Source organism: Passer montanus, unplaced genomic scaffold (genome assembly GCF_014805655.1).
Source record: "Passer montanus isolate IOZ18808 unplaced genomic scaffold, ASM1480565v1 scaffold23, whole genome shotgun sequence".
In the NCBI taxonomy this organism is placed as follows: Eukaryota; Metazoa; Chordata; class Aves; order Passeriformes; family Passeridae; genus Passer; species Passer montanus.
In genome coordinates, this window is record NW_024366926.1 from 9,403,128 (window position 1) to 9,417,200 (window position 14,073).

General features: G+C 39.0%; 1 protein-coding gene across 2 annotated transcripts; it reads right to left on the reverse strand.

Annotated features, from left to right (window-relative positions):
• Nucleotides 1–35: 35 nt before the first annotated feature.
• CFI (complement factor I) lies at nt 36–13,950 on the reverse strand. 2 transcript variants are annotated; one of them, XM_039710738.1, is made up of 12 exons: nt 13,813–13,950; nt 11,909–12,227; nt 11,139–11,283; nt 9,621–9,799; nt 8,493–8,603; nt 7,014–7,130; nt 5,848–5,886; nt 5,274–5,377; nt 4,588–4,703; nt 3,598–3,875; nt 2,387–2,488; nt 36–481 (listed from the first exon to the last, which is right to left on the reverse strand). In XM_039710738.1, the coding sequence occupies exons 1-12, from the start codon at nt 13,870–13,872 to the stop codon at nt 264–266; spliced, it is 1,788 nt and encodes a 595-aa protein (XP_039566672.1). In that variant the 5' UTR covers nt 13,873–13,950; the 3' UTR covers nt 36–263. The 2 variants fall into 2 exon arrangements, with proteins under 2 accessions (XP_039566672.1, XP_039566673.1); XM_039710739.1 differs by having other exon boundaries at nt 11,909–12,188; nt 13,813–13,934.
• Between the last annotated feature and the right edge of the window lie 123 nt (nt 13,951–14,073).

The following is a 14,073-nucleotide window of genomic DNA, read 5'->3' on the forward strand; positions in this document are numbered from 1 at the left end:
TGAAAGTGGAAAAAAACCCAAGATGACAAGAAGAAAATGTTTTAATATCTGCTTTTATTAGAGACCTTTGCAGTGGACTTGTGCCTGTAAAATTCTCTTCCCACAGCCTCTGCAAAAATGTGGTATCCAGAGAGTGTTAAGAATTTTCAAAATACATTCCTTGAAGATTTGTACTGATTCTTGCTAAGTTACATGACAGCTGATTGTGGAAAAGGACTATTTTTGCATAGGTGATATGAAGGAAGCATTTAATTTTCTGAGCTTCAGATATTGTACCGTGAAATGAGGCCCCTTGACACATGGTGGCTAATCCAGTCAAAATAGCTGGCAACTTGTGTGTACACGCCAGGGTGACCAGCCTCCCCACAGTTCTCACCCCAGCTCACAATGCCCCACACGTAGGCCACGTCTTCTGCATCAAAGCAGACCAGGGGGCCTCCTGAATCACCTTTACAGCTGTCTGTGGAGCCGTCGTAGGTACCTGAAGGGGAAATAAAAAGTGAAAGTGAGTTAAGGTACAAGCTGGCACACGAGGCAGAGCTCAGGAGATGTTTCAGGTCTGTGTCGCTTCCTAACAGGTGTTTGCCTAATGGTCACCATTAAACAAGATTCTGAACCTCTTCAAGTCTGTTCCTTCTCATTTCAAGTGCAGGGCCTCTCTTTATACTTGTGGCTGGCCCAAATTCTCATTTGCTTTTTAATCAGTCTTGTTTTCTGCAGTGCGATAGAGAAGAATTCAGCCACATTCCCTACTGTGAAAAGCAGCCCATAAAAATGGAATGAGGTATAAAGATTTTGCACTGATTCCTTTGGAAGTGAAGGTACCATAATGTGTGTAAGCCTCCACGTCTGCCTTTGGTGTCCTCTCTACTCAGTAATCCATGGTAGTTTCATCTGTTCAATTGTTCTCTTTACCAGCTTTATGAAAACAGGTGGGCAGGTACAAGGACAGCAGATGAATCCTGGAATGGGAGGGAGAGCAACTGTCTCTAAGCTGTCTAAGCAATTGTCTCACTGCATGGTTGGTCTCAGTGAGGACCTTTGTCAGCACCAGGTAGCAGCCCTGAGGCACAGGTGTGCAGGATCCAGTGCCCTTTATGCTTCAGTGTTCACAAACTACTCATTTGCAGGTCAGCAAACACAGTGTTCATGAAAAAAAAGAATCAAGATGGATGTGACATAAACAGAAATGCTGCTACAGAGCTAGAATATGATTTATGTTTTTTTCCCCTATATACTCAGTAAGAGTTTATTAATTTCTAGCACCCTTACTACGCTTTCCTGCTTGGCTGACTGTCTTAGTATGAAGGAACCCATACAAAGCACAAGTCCCCAAGATATTAAAATGTAACCTCTTTCTTGAATCTTACTGAGAAAGAGTCATGTAAATTTTTCTGAGTTAGGATTACTAATCCTATGAAACAAGAATTTATTGCCTTTAATCAGTTTAATTAATACTTGCTTGTGTTACTAACTCCTGTGAATACCAACCCTTAATTTTAAAGTTTTTATTTGCATCAAGGAGGGGATGTTAACCCCAGATATCCCCTTTCTGAATGTGTCTCATGTGGTACTGTCATTATCCCCTCATGGCAGAGTATGATGACTTGAATTATATTGAAGAAAAGGGAGATAAGGTACAGGACTGGTGCACTAAATAAACACAGTATTTTACAGATGACATCCTGAATTTATCAAAAATTATTTTGCTTTTATATCTGGTTTTAATTTTCTTGTTGAGAAGTTTGTTTAAAGATTGCCTTCACTTTTTGATTTAACAAACAGTTGAAACCATCTGCCCTGTGAGTTAAATACTCACTGCTCTTTTAGCCATGTATTTGGCAACACTTTTTGTCACTTGGGAAGCAATAAATGTGCATTCAAAATCCTCATTTTAATACTAGGAGTGGCAACCAGTTTCCTGGATAGACTAATCTAAGTTTGAGAAGTTAATTGTATTTTCCTGGCATGCAGTGTGGTAGAGGCAAATGTCTAAGCAGATGAATAGTTATATTCTAGTCAACAGGGCTGTGTGTTCTAGGACAAAGCATTTGCTTAAATATGCTGCTGAATCAGAATCAAATACAGTAAAGGTAGGAGGTTCAGTAGACTGTAAAGTGCTTGTGTATTTAGAAAACATTACTCAAATTACATGCAAAAATTTGCCCAAATAATCACAGAAACTCATCATGCTGTCATCTGAACTCTGTTTACAAATAGGCATATAATGGCTGGATGCCACAGGCTCAGTGGCTGGCATGTAGCCAACAGTGATATTGTGGTAGTTCATTTATTGTCTTTAAGTCTAGAAGATTCCCAGCCAGTAGGTCTGGCCTAAACTGAGAATTTGATGGAGAGAAATTATAGTGAGAAAATTGATGCTTACCTGCACATGCCATTTTTTTAAAAAATCGTCCTGGATACAATTCAGAACAATTGTGAAATAAATTAACATTTCCCCACTTGAGGATAAATTGTTTTGTGTAACCTAGAAAAAAAAATCAAAATTTAAAATGGCAAGTACACATTTAATATAAAAATTTGAAAGTTAGTTATTTATTATTTACAGAATATTATCTTCAGTATTATAAACCAGAAACCTTAAACTGCTACTAATATTTACCACATATGAATTACAGTCCATTGGTCATATATTTCAAAACAAAAGCAGAGTGGTTTAATTGCAGTGCAAACTACAGTGCTTTCATTTTGTGACATTTTCACCCTTTCCATTTCCTTGTGTTCCTCAGGGTTTTCCTGTGTTTTCCATATGAAGGTTTCCAGGCACTTGGAAATGGGTACATTGTTTTTTGTGAACTGGAGATGTGGCTGAGATTCATCCTTATTGCCTTTTTTCCAACTCTGCTCTATCTTTATGGAGCAGTTACTGAAGATATGGGTGAGCTATGTATTCACAAGTCTAAAGGGATGCTCTCTTTTGTTCTCTGTGTGCTAGCAATTCCCAACTTTGCATTTGCTGGGATGATGCTACTGAGTAGGGAGAGGAGAAACCTCACAACCAGTAAGTATGTGGTAACTCCAATGCCACACTGTAACACTGTGATACAAAACAAATGCTTCCCAAATCTTTGAAAGCATGCTTATATTTGGCTTATCTGTCTCTGTGCAAGCTTCTCTGGGCTGAACCCAAGCATGGCAGAGACAGGATGTGCTGAGTTTCATGACTGCTGGCTGCAGCTCTGATCCTGTTGGGAAGGGGACAGAGGACGGGCCGTGACTATGGGCTCCTGTGAGCTACCAAACAACATCTGTCACATGTCCTTTACAGGTCTCCACAGCTGACAGAACTATTAGATGGACAAAAGGAAAATTTCTTATTTCCAGGGTAGTTTTCATCCAGGTGTGTCCTCCATATCAATCTACAAAGTGGCTGAAACAGGAGAGGAAGCAGTATAGAAAAGAGAACCCGACAGTGATACCTGAATGCCAAACCACAGCCTACGTTTTCTGTACTCAGCCTCTTCTGAGTGCTTTGTGCACAATTGTTCTTCAGCCTTTTCAAATTGAAAGCTCACCACAATTAGGAATTGAGTTATACAAATAATACATTCCAGAAGTGACCACTAAAGCAAATACCTTTCTCTAGTCCCCATCCAGAAACCTTGCATCTGTCACCAGTCTTAAACATATACTCTGACCAGGGGACACAGGCAGGTATGCTGTTTTCTTCCACAGAGCATTCTCCATGCCCCGAACCTTTCAGCTCCAGCAGAGCAATGTCATTTTCATACGTTGATGCATTGTAATTTTCATGAATTATCACTTGGTTTAGTTTGAAAGTATCTATCTCTTTGTCGTACGCTATTGTGTTCAACATTCCAACCCAGACAAGGTAGAGATGGACTCGATTTGCCCTGGGAAAAAAACAGCAAAATAAATACAAGCCTTACATTTCAACTGGTTTAAAGCTGTGAAGTGTTGCATTTTATCAAGTTTCTGTAGAACAAAAATCCATATTAGATGGATATATTTTCTTTCTGGACTTAATGCCCACGTTTTTCTGAAGTGTAGCAAAGGCAGATGACACATGCTGAGTACTGCAACTAATACAGAAAATTATGTTAAAGCCAGGCTCTGTTTAGTGTTGTGACAAACAAAAAAGAGGTGTTTATGCTGCTCTGATAAAAGAGTGAGCAGATGTGGATGGGGCTGGCAAATCATACATGTCTGCTCTTGGCTTGTTCTGGGGAATATATAACCCCAGGGACATTCTCTCAGAACAGATCCTGGACTTCCACAAGGTAGAGATGGAGAAGAGAAGACGTCCCTTGTATTTAACTTCAAGCAGAGTGGTTACAATGAACCTTTACTGATTGCTCCTATATGGTTGAAGTACGCCATGTCTTTTCAAACTCATTGTTACTTTTTATCTTTCTATTCACTGCCAAAACGCTCTGTTTTCTCTGAATCTTCCTCATCCTTAATGTGGGTGAGTCAGTGTTTTAAACTGTTCTATTCAACAGACAAACAGAAATTAACAAACATGTAGCTGAGAAGGGCAGTAGTATCCAAATTAAATTTTCTGCCTTGCAGAAAGAAAACAATTTCAGAATTAATTGTTTTTACCTGACACAGTGAGCAGCAGTCAGAACCCAACAGCCACCAATATAAACCCCTCCACAGTACACTGTTGAACCTTCATTGCTGGTGTCTTTAATTGCCACTTGCCAAGGGAATTCACCCTATTCGATCAACAAACACAAATAATGAGAAATCATTACAATTGTGCAACTTTTGGTGCATAAAGGGAAAAACATCTGATTTTAACAAAAGATGTGCTATCCAGAAGTTGTAATTTGGGCTCCATCACAAAAATTCAGTAATTTTATTCAATCTTCTGACTTTGTGCAATGTGTCCTTCCCTCCAGCTTTTAGTCATGAAACCCCCTGTAGTCAGAAAAACAGAGGGAGGATCTCAACTGGTTTGAGTACATTTTTGCTGTATTCTGTTTCAAAGACACAAAATTTAATTCCATTTTGCCAGAATTGTTATTTTTGGCTGTAGTATTAATTGTTTTTCTGAGTAATTTTCAGTGTCTATTTGTACTTCACCGCTTAATTTTGCAACTCTATATTTTGCCTTATAAACTGTACTTCTCTTTACTTTTATTCAGTGCAATGCCACTATTGCTGCAAAATATGACATAAGCATTGTAGCTGATTTTGTTATTTCCATAACTTTAACAGAATAAAAATAATGCCCATTTAAATCAGTGCTGAATGAACTCATATCTGGTAAAGTTGTTTTTTACCTTTCCAGCAATCTCTCCACCTATAATTCTTTTCCGTCGAGTTAGTGTGTGATTCCTAACACCACAGTGCACTTGGGGAAGAAGTGTCTTTATAATTTTTCTTTCTTTAACAAAAAGAAAAAATGTATTTCAGAATTCAGGTATACAGTCTTGCTAAAATTTGAGCGCTGTGAATATGTGAATATGCCAGTAGCTGAAATAGCAGGAAAACAAAGATCAAAATATTGGCATCTGTTTTTGCTTTCAAAATTGCTTGTGTCTGAGCATCACATTACTTCTCTCCACTTTCCAATGCTGTTTGCATTCAGGCAAACAATTTTAAGGATGTTCCCCTAGATTTGCTGAGAGTTTACCAGTTGCCAAAACATGCAGATGTAGGTCCTCAGCTAGGATGAATTATTATGGCATTCTTGAAATCAGTGAAAAGTGAGACAAACAGTAAGTCCCATAGTGTATATTAGTAAATCACAAAGTCAGAATACCTGTGCGTTCTAGATCTGAGCAGCTGGCTGGTAGCTACAAAGTCACTAATAAGAGGGTATGCTGTTGATTTTGGAGGGCTAATTACACTTACCTTTATCCATACTGTTATTTTCAGCACCTTCTTCTTTGCCTGTAGTATTAACAAAATATTTAAATTATCGGCAAACATTTACTTGCATATATGTTTGTGTGCTGAGATCATGGAACACATTTTAAATGCATAGGGGCGTACTGTTCACATGGAGAGCAATACTCTCCAGCCTGGTGCCTGCTGTTTCCTTTCCTGAGGCACTGTTTGGCTGCCTCAGCCTACAAATGACCAGCAGCCAGCAGATACTTGTTCATAACTACACAATATCTACTCACTCTCCAAGCCTAGGGAGCCCTTCTGCCAGGGAACCCTGAGAAACTGCCCTTTTTGTGTTTGTGATCTCGGGGGAGATGACCCATTCTCCTCCACCAGAAACAACCAAAGTTTCTCCTCCTGCCCCACTGATATTTTGAAACTTTCTAAAACTCAAAGGAGCATTAAGTAACAGGTTTGTATTTGGTTTTCCTCCCCCCAATTTAGAATATGCTGTTGGGTACTGTATGTCTCCTTTAATAGAGTAAGGGAGGATACTCAACATGAGAGGTGAATTAAATGCTTGCTGAATCTGGTTTGCCAACTTTTATTCAAACAAAGTGCCCATTGAATTCAGTCCTTAAATGGGAGCTGCGCATTGTGTCTGTTCTCATGTCACTGACAATGTTTACATTTAGAGTTCAGTTTACCTGTGCTAATTACCATTTACCAATAGTTGGGGTTTTTTTTGCCTTAGACTTTGGCTCTTCTGAGAGCAAGGAAAACATTCTAATTTTCAAACAAAACATAATCTTGTCAACAGAGAGGGGAAAAGCACAGAAGAATTATTATATTGACAAATTAACTGAATAACTTATTTATGACGAAAGTATTCCTGCTTTCTTACACTTTCTTAGGGGATACCAGTTTGATAACTGGCCACATAAACAAAAGACATAATCTGCCTTAAGCTTCCCAAAACATCATCTGTTTATTCCTTCCTTTAGTGTTCTTGTCATGCCTTTCCAGAAAGAAAGGAAAGAAAATTCTATGACCTTTTCTTCCTACTATGGATAACATAACATTGGGAAGACTGATTCTTGCACAATAAATAAAATAGTAATGTGCATTGTGTAGCCTCTAGTTAAAATAGAGCTGAATGAACGAAACAAAAACATCTTTCAGAAGAAAACCTGCACAGGTAGCTCCAGCTTCATCCTCTCCTGTGAGGCAGTCGATTTCTTTGTTGCAGACACTCTTATTTGGAATACAGATATTTGACCGGCAGTGGAAACTGTTTTCTCTGCACCCTGTAACACAGGAAAATTATGAATGTAAATCACAGGATGATTTGGTTCAGCAACCTCACACTGTCAGAGAGGTTTTTACCAGGTAAACTAAATGTATATCCATGTTACAGGGGACCTGCCTGTTCATGAAGAGATTACAAAAGCAGGCTCTGTGATGCAAATAAAATAAATACTTGGGTTTCTTCACTTTAAAATCTTGAAGTTATAAGATTTGAAAAATGTGGATCTCTGTTACCACTGCAGTACTGTACTGCTAGACTTGGTGTCACTCCATACCAGTTTCATCCATAACACATCCACACTCAACCTCGTCCAAAAGATCTCCAATTTTGCCAGCATCACTGATCACCTCAAATGAGGAACTGATGATGCTTGTGCCAAATCCTACCCCCCCAAATCAGAGACCAAGCTGAGTTTTGGTTGAATGAGCTAAATGCCTAAATGCAGGGTTAGGAATCCAGAGTCCTGACAGAAAACACTGGATGAAATAACTTACATCTTCTAAAATTCTTGGTTATATGAAAAGGTATTATGAACCTGAGAACCCCTTTCCTTTTAAATTTTGTGATCTATTTTTGTCATGTGGAATCCAAATACATGTCCACTAAATATATGAAATCACAGGTTTTTTGGTTTTTTTTCTAAAATTACTGTGACCATGTTTCCACAATTATCTCATTAAAATGACTTTCAATTCTAACACTACAAAATTAAGGTTATGGAGGATAATGATGGCATTTGTAAACCACGTTAGCATTTGGCACCTGAAACCCAAATTTTTAAAATATTCTCCTGCAGTCAGTTCATGCTATATCCATTCCTCATTTCTAATCAGAATTTTAACAGATGGAATTGCAGATGCTAAAGGAATGACTGCTCATGAACAAGCAGTGTGCCAGGAACATCACAGATGTTCCACAGATGATCTTGCATTAGTAATAAATATAAGGGAGATCTTACTTTTGTTTAAAGATAGTTCATTAAAAAAACAGTGTTTTTATTTAATTACTGATTAAAATCAGTAATCAATAATCAAAATTATTGATTTTTTCCAAGTAAAAGTACATTTTCATTCTATCAGGACTAAATTTTTTAATCAATGTTTAACAGCCTCCTAAATGATCTCATTGTATTTTCTCATTCTCTGAAGAAATTCAGATTCTCAAGAGATCACTTGTCTGCTTCAAAATGGTATTCCATGCCTGTTTTTTTGCACTTGCCTATGTATAAATTGTGGTCTGATTTGTTTAATTTAGTGACTTAATGGAAAAGAGAATTTAGCTGTTACATCGCTGTAAAAATTCTTTGTGGGTGGATTTCTGCTGAAATTATTTTGAAACACCTGACAAAGGAAATTGTTACCTCTACAGCACAGTTCATCACTCAGGTCTCCACAGTCATTGATCCCATCACAGGTTTTATTCAGAGAAATGCACTTCTTGTTGACACAGTGAAACTCCCCATCTGAACAATCTGTGCAGCACGATGAAAATGAAGTTAGTGTGGAATTGACTGTAGGTTCATAATTGCTCAGAGAAATATTCTGCCTGCATATTGGATTCTGTCAGCAGCTTGGCCTCTCAGCAGTAGGTATGCTGGGGCCCAGTCAGGTAAATAGGAATAATTTTTTATTGCTTTGGTTGCCTTTCAAACAGGGTTTCAGCATGACCACTCATTTTCTTCCTCCAAATTTGCCAGTAGCCAGGCAAAAGGGAATTTAATTTCTGCTACTGAAAGGATTGGTGAGGACTAAACCAGAAACAATCAGTTCAAACCCACTATAAATGATTCAAGGATTAGGATGATGGAGGTTCCTCCTCTAGAAAGAACTCATCAAGAGTCTGTGAATAACTGATTTTGTAAGAAAAAACTGAGATGATTCATAGCACTTCCAGTCAGCAGCATTCAGGCTGATGCTCACCATTGCCAAAGAAAGCTCCCTACAGAGAATGAAAAGCTGTTAGAATTCTAAACAAAACTTTGATTTCCCCTTTACAGGGAGAAACTGAGGAGTCCTGAAGCCCCCACAGAAGACACCAGCAGTTTCCCACCGTAGTCATGCTTGTCTGGCTGTGGTGCTAGTGGTGTGCTAACTGATGTCCCTCAAACAGTGAGCACCACATTGTCACCTGTCTCCTCACCAGCTAAGCCAGGAGAGGTAAGATTCATGGGATACAATATACCTTAGTGCCCTTGGAAGGGATGGTGGAACAAACAGAACCATGGATGAAATATATTTCCTTTGGGGAAATATCTGTAAAAATACTTTGGGAGCAGCAGTGATTTTTGAGACTTGAAAACTCAGGACTATCTTGACTCCAGATTGCCTCAATTGTCTTAAAGTCTGCAAAATGATGATTTAAAATAATCAAAAGGTTTCAGTGCAGGTTTTCTGTGGCTGAGAGTTCAGCAAACTGGGTCCTCATTATTTAAAATATACTTAAAATGTAAAAACACCAAATAGATATTAAACTAAAAAGATCTACTAACCTCTGAGATTTTCATGGCACTGCAGGCTAACCAGTCCCTCATTACTATCTCTTGATTTCATCTCTATGTGACATTCAGCAAGACTTGTCTCTAGGCCCCTGCAACTTACTTGCAGACAGTTTAATGAATTTAAGGCAGATTCTGTGATGCTGGAAGTGGCTTGGTAATATTCAGCACCTCTGTGAAGATAATAATAATTACAACAAATTATATAATTTCACAATGGATTGTCCACTGCTTTTATTGTTCAGAATTTATATGATTTTCCTCTGTGTGAAAGAATTTTGGTCATGGCTAAGATAAAGAGCAGACTAGCAACTGGAGTTGTCTAGGGGTAAACAGGAGATGTTTACTTTGGAAGAAATGCTGATTTTTGCAGGCTGCTAGATAGAACTGTCCCCAAATGCATATGTGGGTCTGTGAAAGTCGCTGTGTATCACGATGGATAGAAAAGTCTCTTTATGTAGCAAAACTTGAAAGCTCAGACCTCTGTCTTTGTGGGGACATGGGTGAGCCATAACTTGGGAACCATCCTGCATGGGATCAGCTATCCTTGGTCCCATCCAAACCACTGAATGCTGAGGAAGCTCAGGCCACTGCAAGGCTGGGATTGATGAATTTTATCTTTCTTGGTTTTACCTGAGCAGTATTCTCCTAACAGTGTATGTATCCCTTATCTTAAAGAAATATGGATGGAGTAAATAAGTAAGTAGGGAGGCATTCAATGAGACTCCACAGCTGAATGCTCTGTCCTGGGCAAACCCTTCTCTGCTACCTGAAGATACACTGATCAGGACTAGGAAACACTTGCTTTTCATCTAGAGAGGCACTGCAATAGCAGCTTTAGTTTTCTGGGGACTTTTTTTAGTTTTTTTTTTCTTTTTTCTGGTAAGGTTGGGAAGGCAATGCTACCTAAGTTATGTTATGTGTAGAGGTGTAAAATTATTATGTACAGGATATAGAGGTAACTTTATGAGGAGCTGAATATGCAACTCGGGTTATCATTGTGGTCACAGGAAAAAGAACAGGCTGTGTGTGACTTCAGCCATCCCTAGGGCCAGAGCAAGCAGGGGCAGCAGGCGTGAAGGAAAAAACCCCGTGTTCTGCTCCTCATTAGTCTGGCTAATGCAAGTGGCAAAACAGAGCTGAACCCTGTTGTCAGCTGTCCCGAGAAACCTTTCTCTGCTCACAGCTCATTGCTCAGAGCTACTTGGGAGTGGTCCATCCATGCATTTTCCCTAACACAGGCCTGAGAGAACACCTCCACGTTGGTCTTCATCTCTATTTTAAAGCAAAACAGTTATGGTTTGTATCGTTGTAGCCTGTAACAGAACACAGAAATCTGTGGTTTGGCTTTCACTCTCAGGTGTCAGTTTAAGAAGTTTTATCAGAATATTGTAGCCAATAAATCATTTATGAGTTTTCTGTCTTAACTGTTGGCTGTGACTGACACTTCTGTAAGCATCACTACTTTTTCAGATCCCTGCAGTTATCCAGAGATAAATTTCCCAAACTTACAATTCAAAGCCAAGGTGCCTGCAAGCCACATTTGCTTCATTCATAGTCCATTCACTAGCACACACAAAACTGTCCTCCTTACGATTCACGGGTTTTACTCGAAGCAAACTGGAATCTCCTTGACCCAGAGACACTGAAAATGTTTCTTAAAAAATAAAAGAGAGAAACATGAAAAAAATCCCCAGACAAAATCATATTATATAGATGTAGCTAGTGGAAAGACAGCACAAAACCAAATCAGGACTAATTTTGTATTTACAGCCAAAGTTCATATGGAAAGAACAGTAGATTGGGAATCAGAAGGTTCAGGTATTATTCCTGAATTAGTTCTGAGGATTGACTTTGTGTCTTTGATCCTGCTAATCTCTCAGAATATGCCAGTTTGAGGACAAATGAGGGTAATGGGTCCATAAAAGTACTTGAAGATCTACCAAGAACAGGTTGCATCTTAGTATAATGACCTTCTTTAGTGGATTTTTTATAACCAACCAGTAATACTCGAAGTGAGAGGGCCACATCCTACTTCTATTACCTGTGATGCAAAATGCCTGCAGCAGTCTGTGTAGCACAACCAGCAGCAGGGTGACCTGGGCCTGGCAATCACTTTAGTTTTTATGAAAATCAGCAGATACTGCCCATTTTCAGTGACTTTTCATTTTCTGTTTCATGTTGTTACTAGTGCAAGAAAATGAACAGACTTTCTCTAAATAGTGTAAGCATCTCCTCAGCCACCCCTGATGGATAAATTTTGGAAAAGGAGGTGTGAATACCTTCAGGCTTGCATGTTCCCCTGTGCAGAAACTTTGCTTTGGGTTGCTGGCACTCGTAGCTCTTCAGCTGACAGTAAGTACGGAAGTTCTTTCCACTGGTAGAACAAACTGCAGAGCCATTCTTTGGGCACTGGTAGGGAAGCTTGCACAGGCATTTTCCCTCCACACATCGTTCCCATGGGTGACAAAAAACTTTCTTACAGGACTTGTGGGTGTATTGGTTGCCCAAGCATTCTTCTATGAGGTAGTTGTCTTGCTCAGCTGGCTGGGCAGGCTTAACCTGTTGAAGATGGTTTTTTTCAGCATTAGATGCTGCATTCTGCAAGGTACACAAAAAATAATTAAAATAAAAGCAAGATTAGGGATTGCACCAAGAGTTTTCCAGATCCCTTCACTGATCTCAGCAAAGTGTCCATTTGTAAGCCTTTTCCTATCTAATCAAAAGTTCCTAAATACCATTTATAGAGTTGTCTTTGGCCACTTCGCCTTTCTCAGTTTCTCTGAACTCCTTTTTTCTTTTTTGGATTATTTACCTGGTGCAATCTTCAGTCTTACTGATCTCCCAAAAACTTTATACACATTACATTTCAAACATTAGCTGAAGTGCACAGCAGATTATAAACATTTCTAAAGGCACTGGTTTATAACACATCCCAGCAATGGGACTGTAAGCAGATTAAAACATAAAGGAATTTAAGCACCAGAAAAAGAAAAGAAAAAAAACAATTTTGGGGTCTTTTTCTAGGATTTGTTTTATTGGCCTGGTTGACTTTGGATTTAAATATCACATGTAAATATTTATGAAGTACTTACTAGCAAATGAATCTATAATTAATGATTTGTTTTGCAGAATCCACGTGACTACTCAAGTAACAAGTACCTCAAATACCTTAACGAATACCCAAAAGCAATTTGCAAATGAAGTACTCATCCTTATGAGCGTTTTTCCTGTGTCTTGCACAGCAGTGTGTTTGCAGTGTGGTGCTGGCCATCACTGGCCTGCAGGTACAGACTGATGGCCTCTGGGTGAGTGGCACCCGTGTTTGTGCAGCTCTCTGCTGGCCGAGTGCTTTTGCTTACTAAGATCTGTGGGTGGGATAAGTCTTTGAACATGAAAAATATATATGGATGGCCTCTGTGTAAAAACAGGAGAAAAACATTAGTCCTCAAATGTGATTTATCAGCTTTGACTGTTTCAACTGGATCAACAGAGCTGAAGTTTAAAGTTCTCGTGAAGAAATCCTGCCCACAGTAAAGTCAGGGAGGATGTAGCTGGGGCAGAATTCAATCCAATACCTCTCCTTTTCACGGCTCTATAATCTTATTAAATTCTTCCTGCTGTTCTTGGGTCAGTAGAATCCAACCTGTGAGCCACATCCGCCTTGGCACAGCTCCCATGTTGTGCTAGGTGTTCCTCCTCTAGGGGAACAGCAGGTGCTGATTTTTATCTCAGAACCTCCCTGAAAGGCTTGGATTGTGCTGAGTGCCCAGCCCAGATGGGCTTTCCTGGACACTTCTGCCCGGAGAAAATCCACAGGAAACCTTCTGGCAGCAGGAGAATACCATGGTGCCATATTACAAGACTGCAATCCCATTTCCCAGAAAAGGGAGGTGGGGAAAATTGCAGCACCTTTCTGTGGTCAGCCATGCTTGCAAATTTGGTTTAGGATAGGATCATGATTAAAATCTTTTCCACGAACCTGTTAGCATAAGCCCCAAGTAGAATCAAAGCATTAAAGAGAAATAGCAAATTTCAAACACCCAGGCTGGGCTAAAACAAATATATGAAGCACAAATACTATGAAAGGAACTTTTAAAGAAAAACAATTGGTTTTGCTTTTGTAACAATAAACTGTTTATTAAACGTTTAAAAAATACTGCTAATACAATAAAACATATCTTACCTCTGATCCACAAAGACAAAAGAGACACAAGAAAACCAAGCAAACTGGGAGCATTCGCATGATGAAATTTTATCTCTCTTCCTAGACTAATTGCTCTGGCTGGGATTCTTTTGAATGTCAGCTGTTAGATTTGGGTTTAATTTTTAACCATTAGAAAAATATTTTCAAGTGTGTTTAGAAATAAAGTACAGGAGCCTCAACTAGGAACCGATAAATCTGATCTCTTCAGAAGATCCTGCCTTAACTGGTTTTATCCTAAGT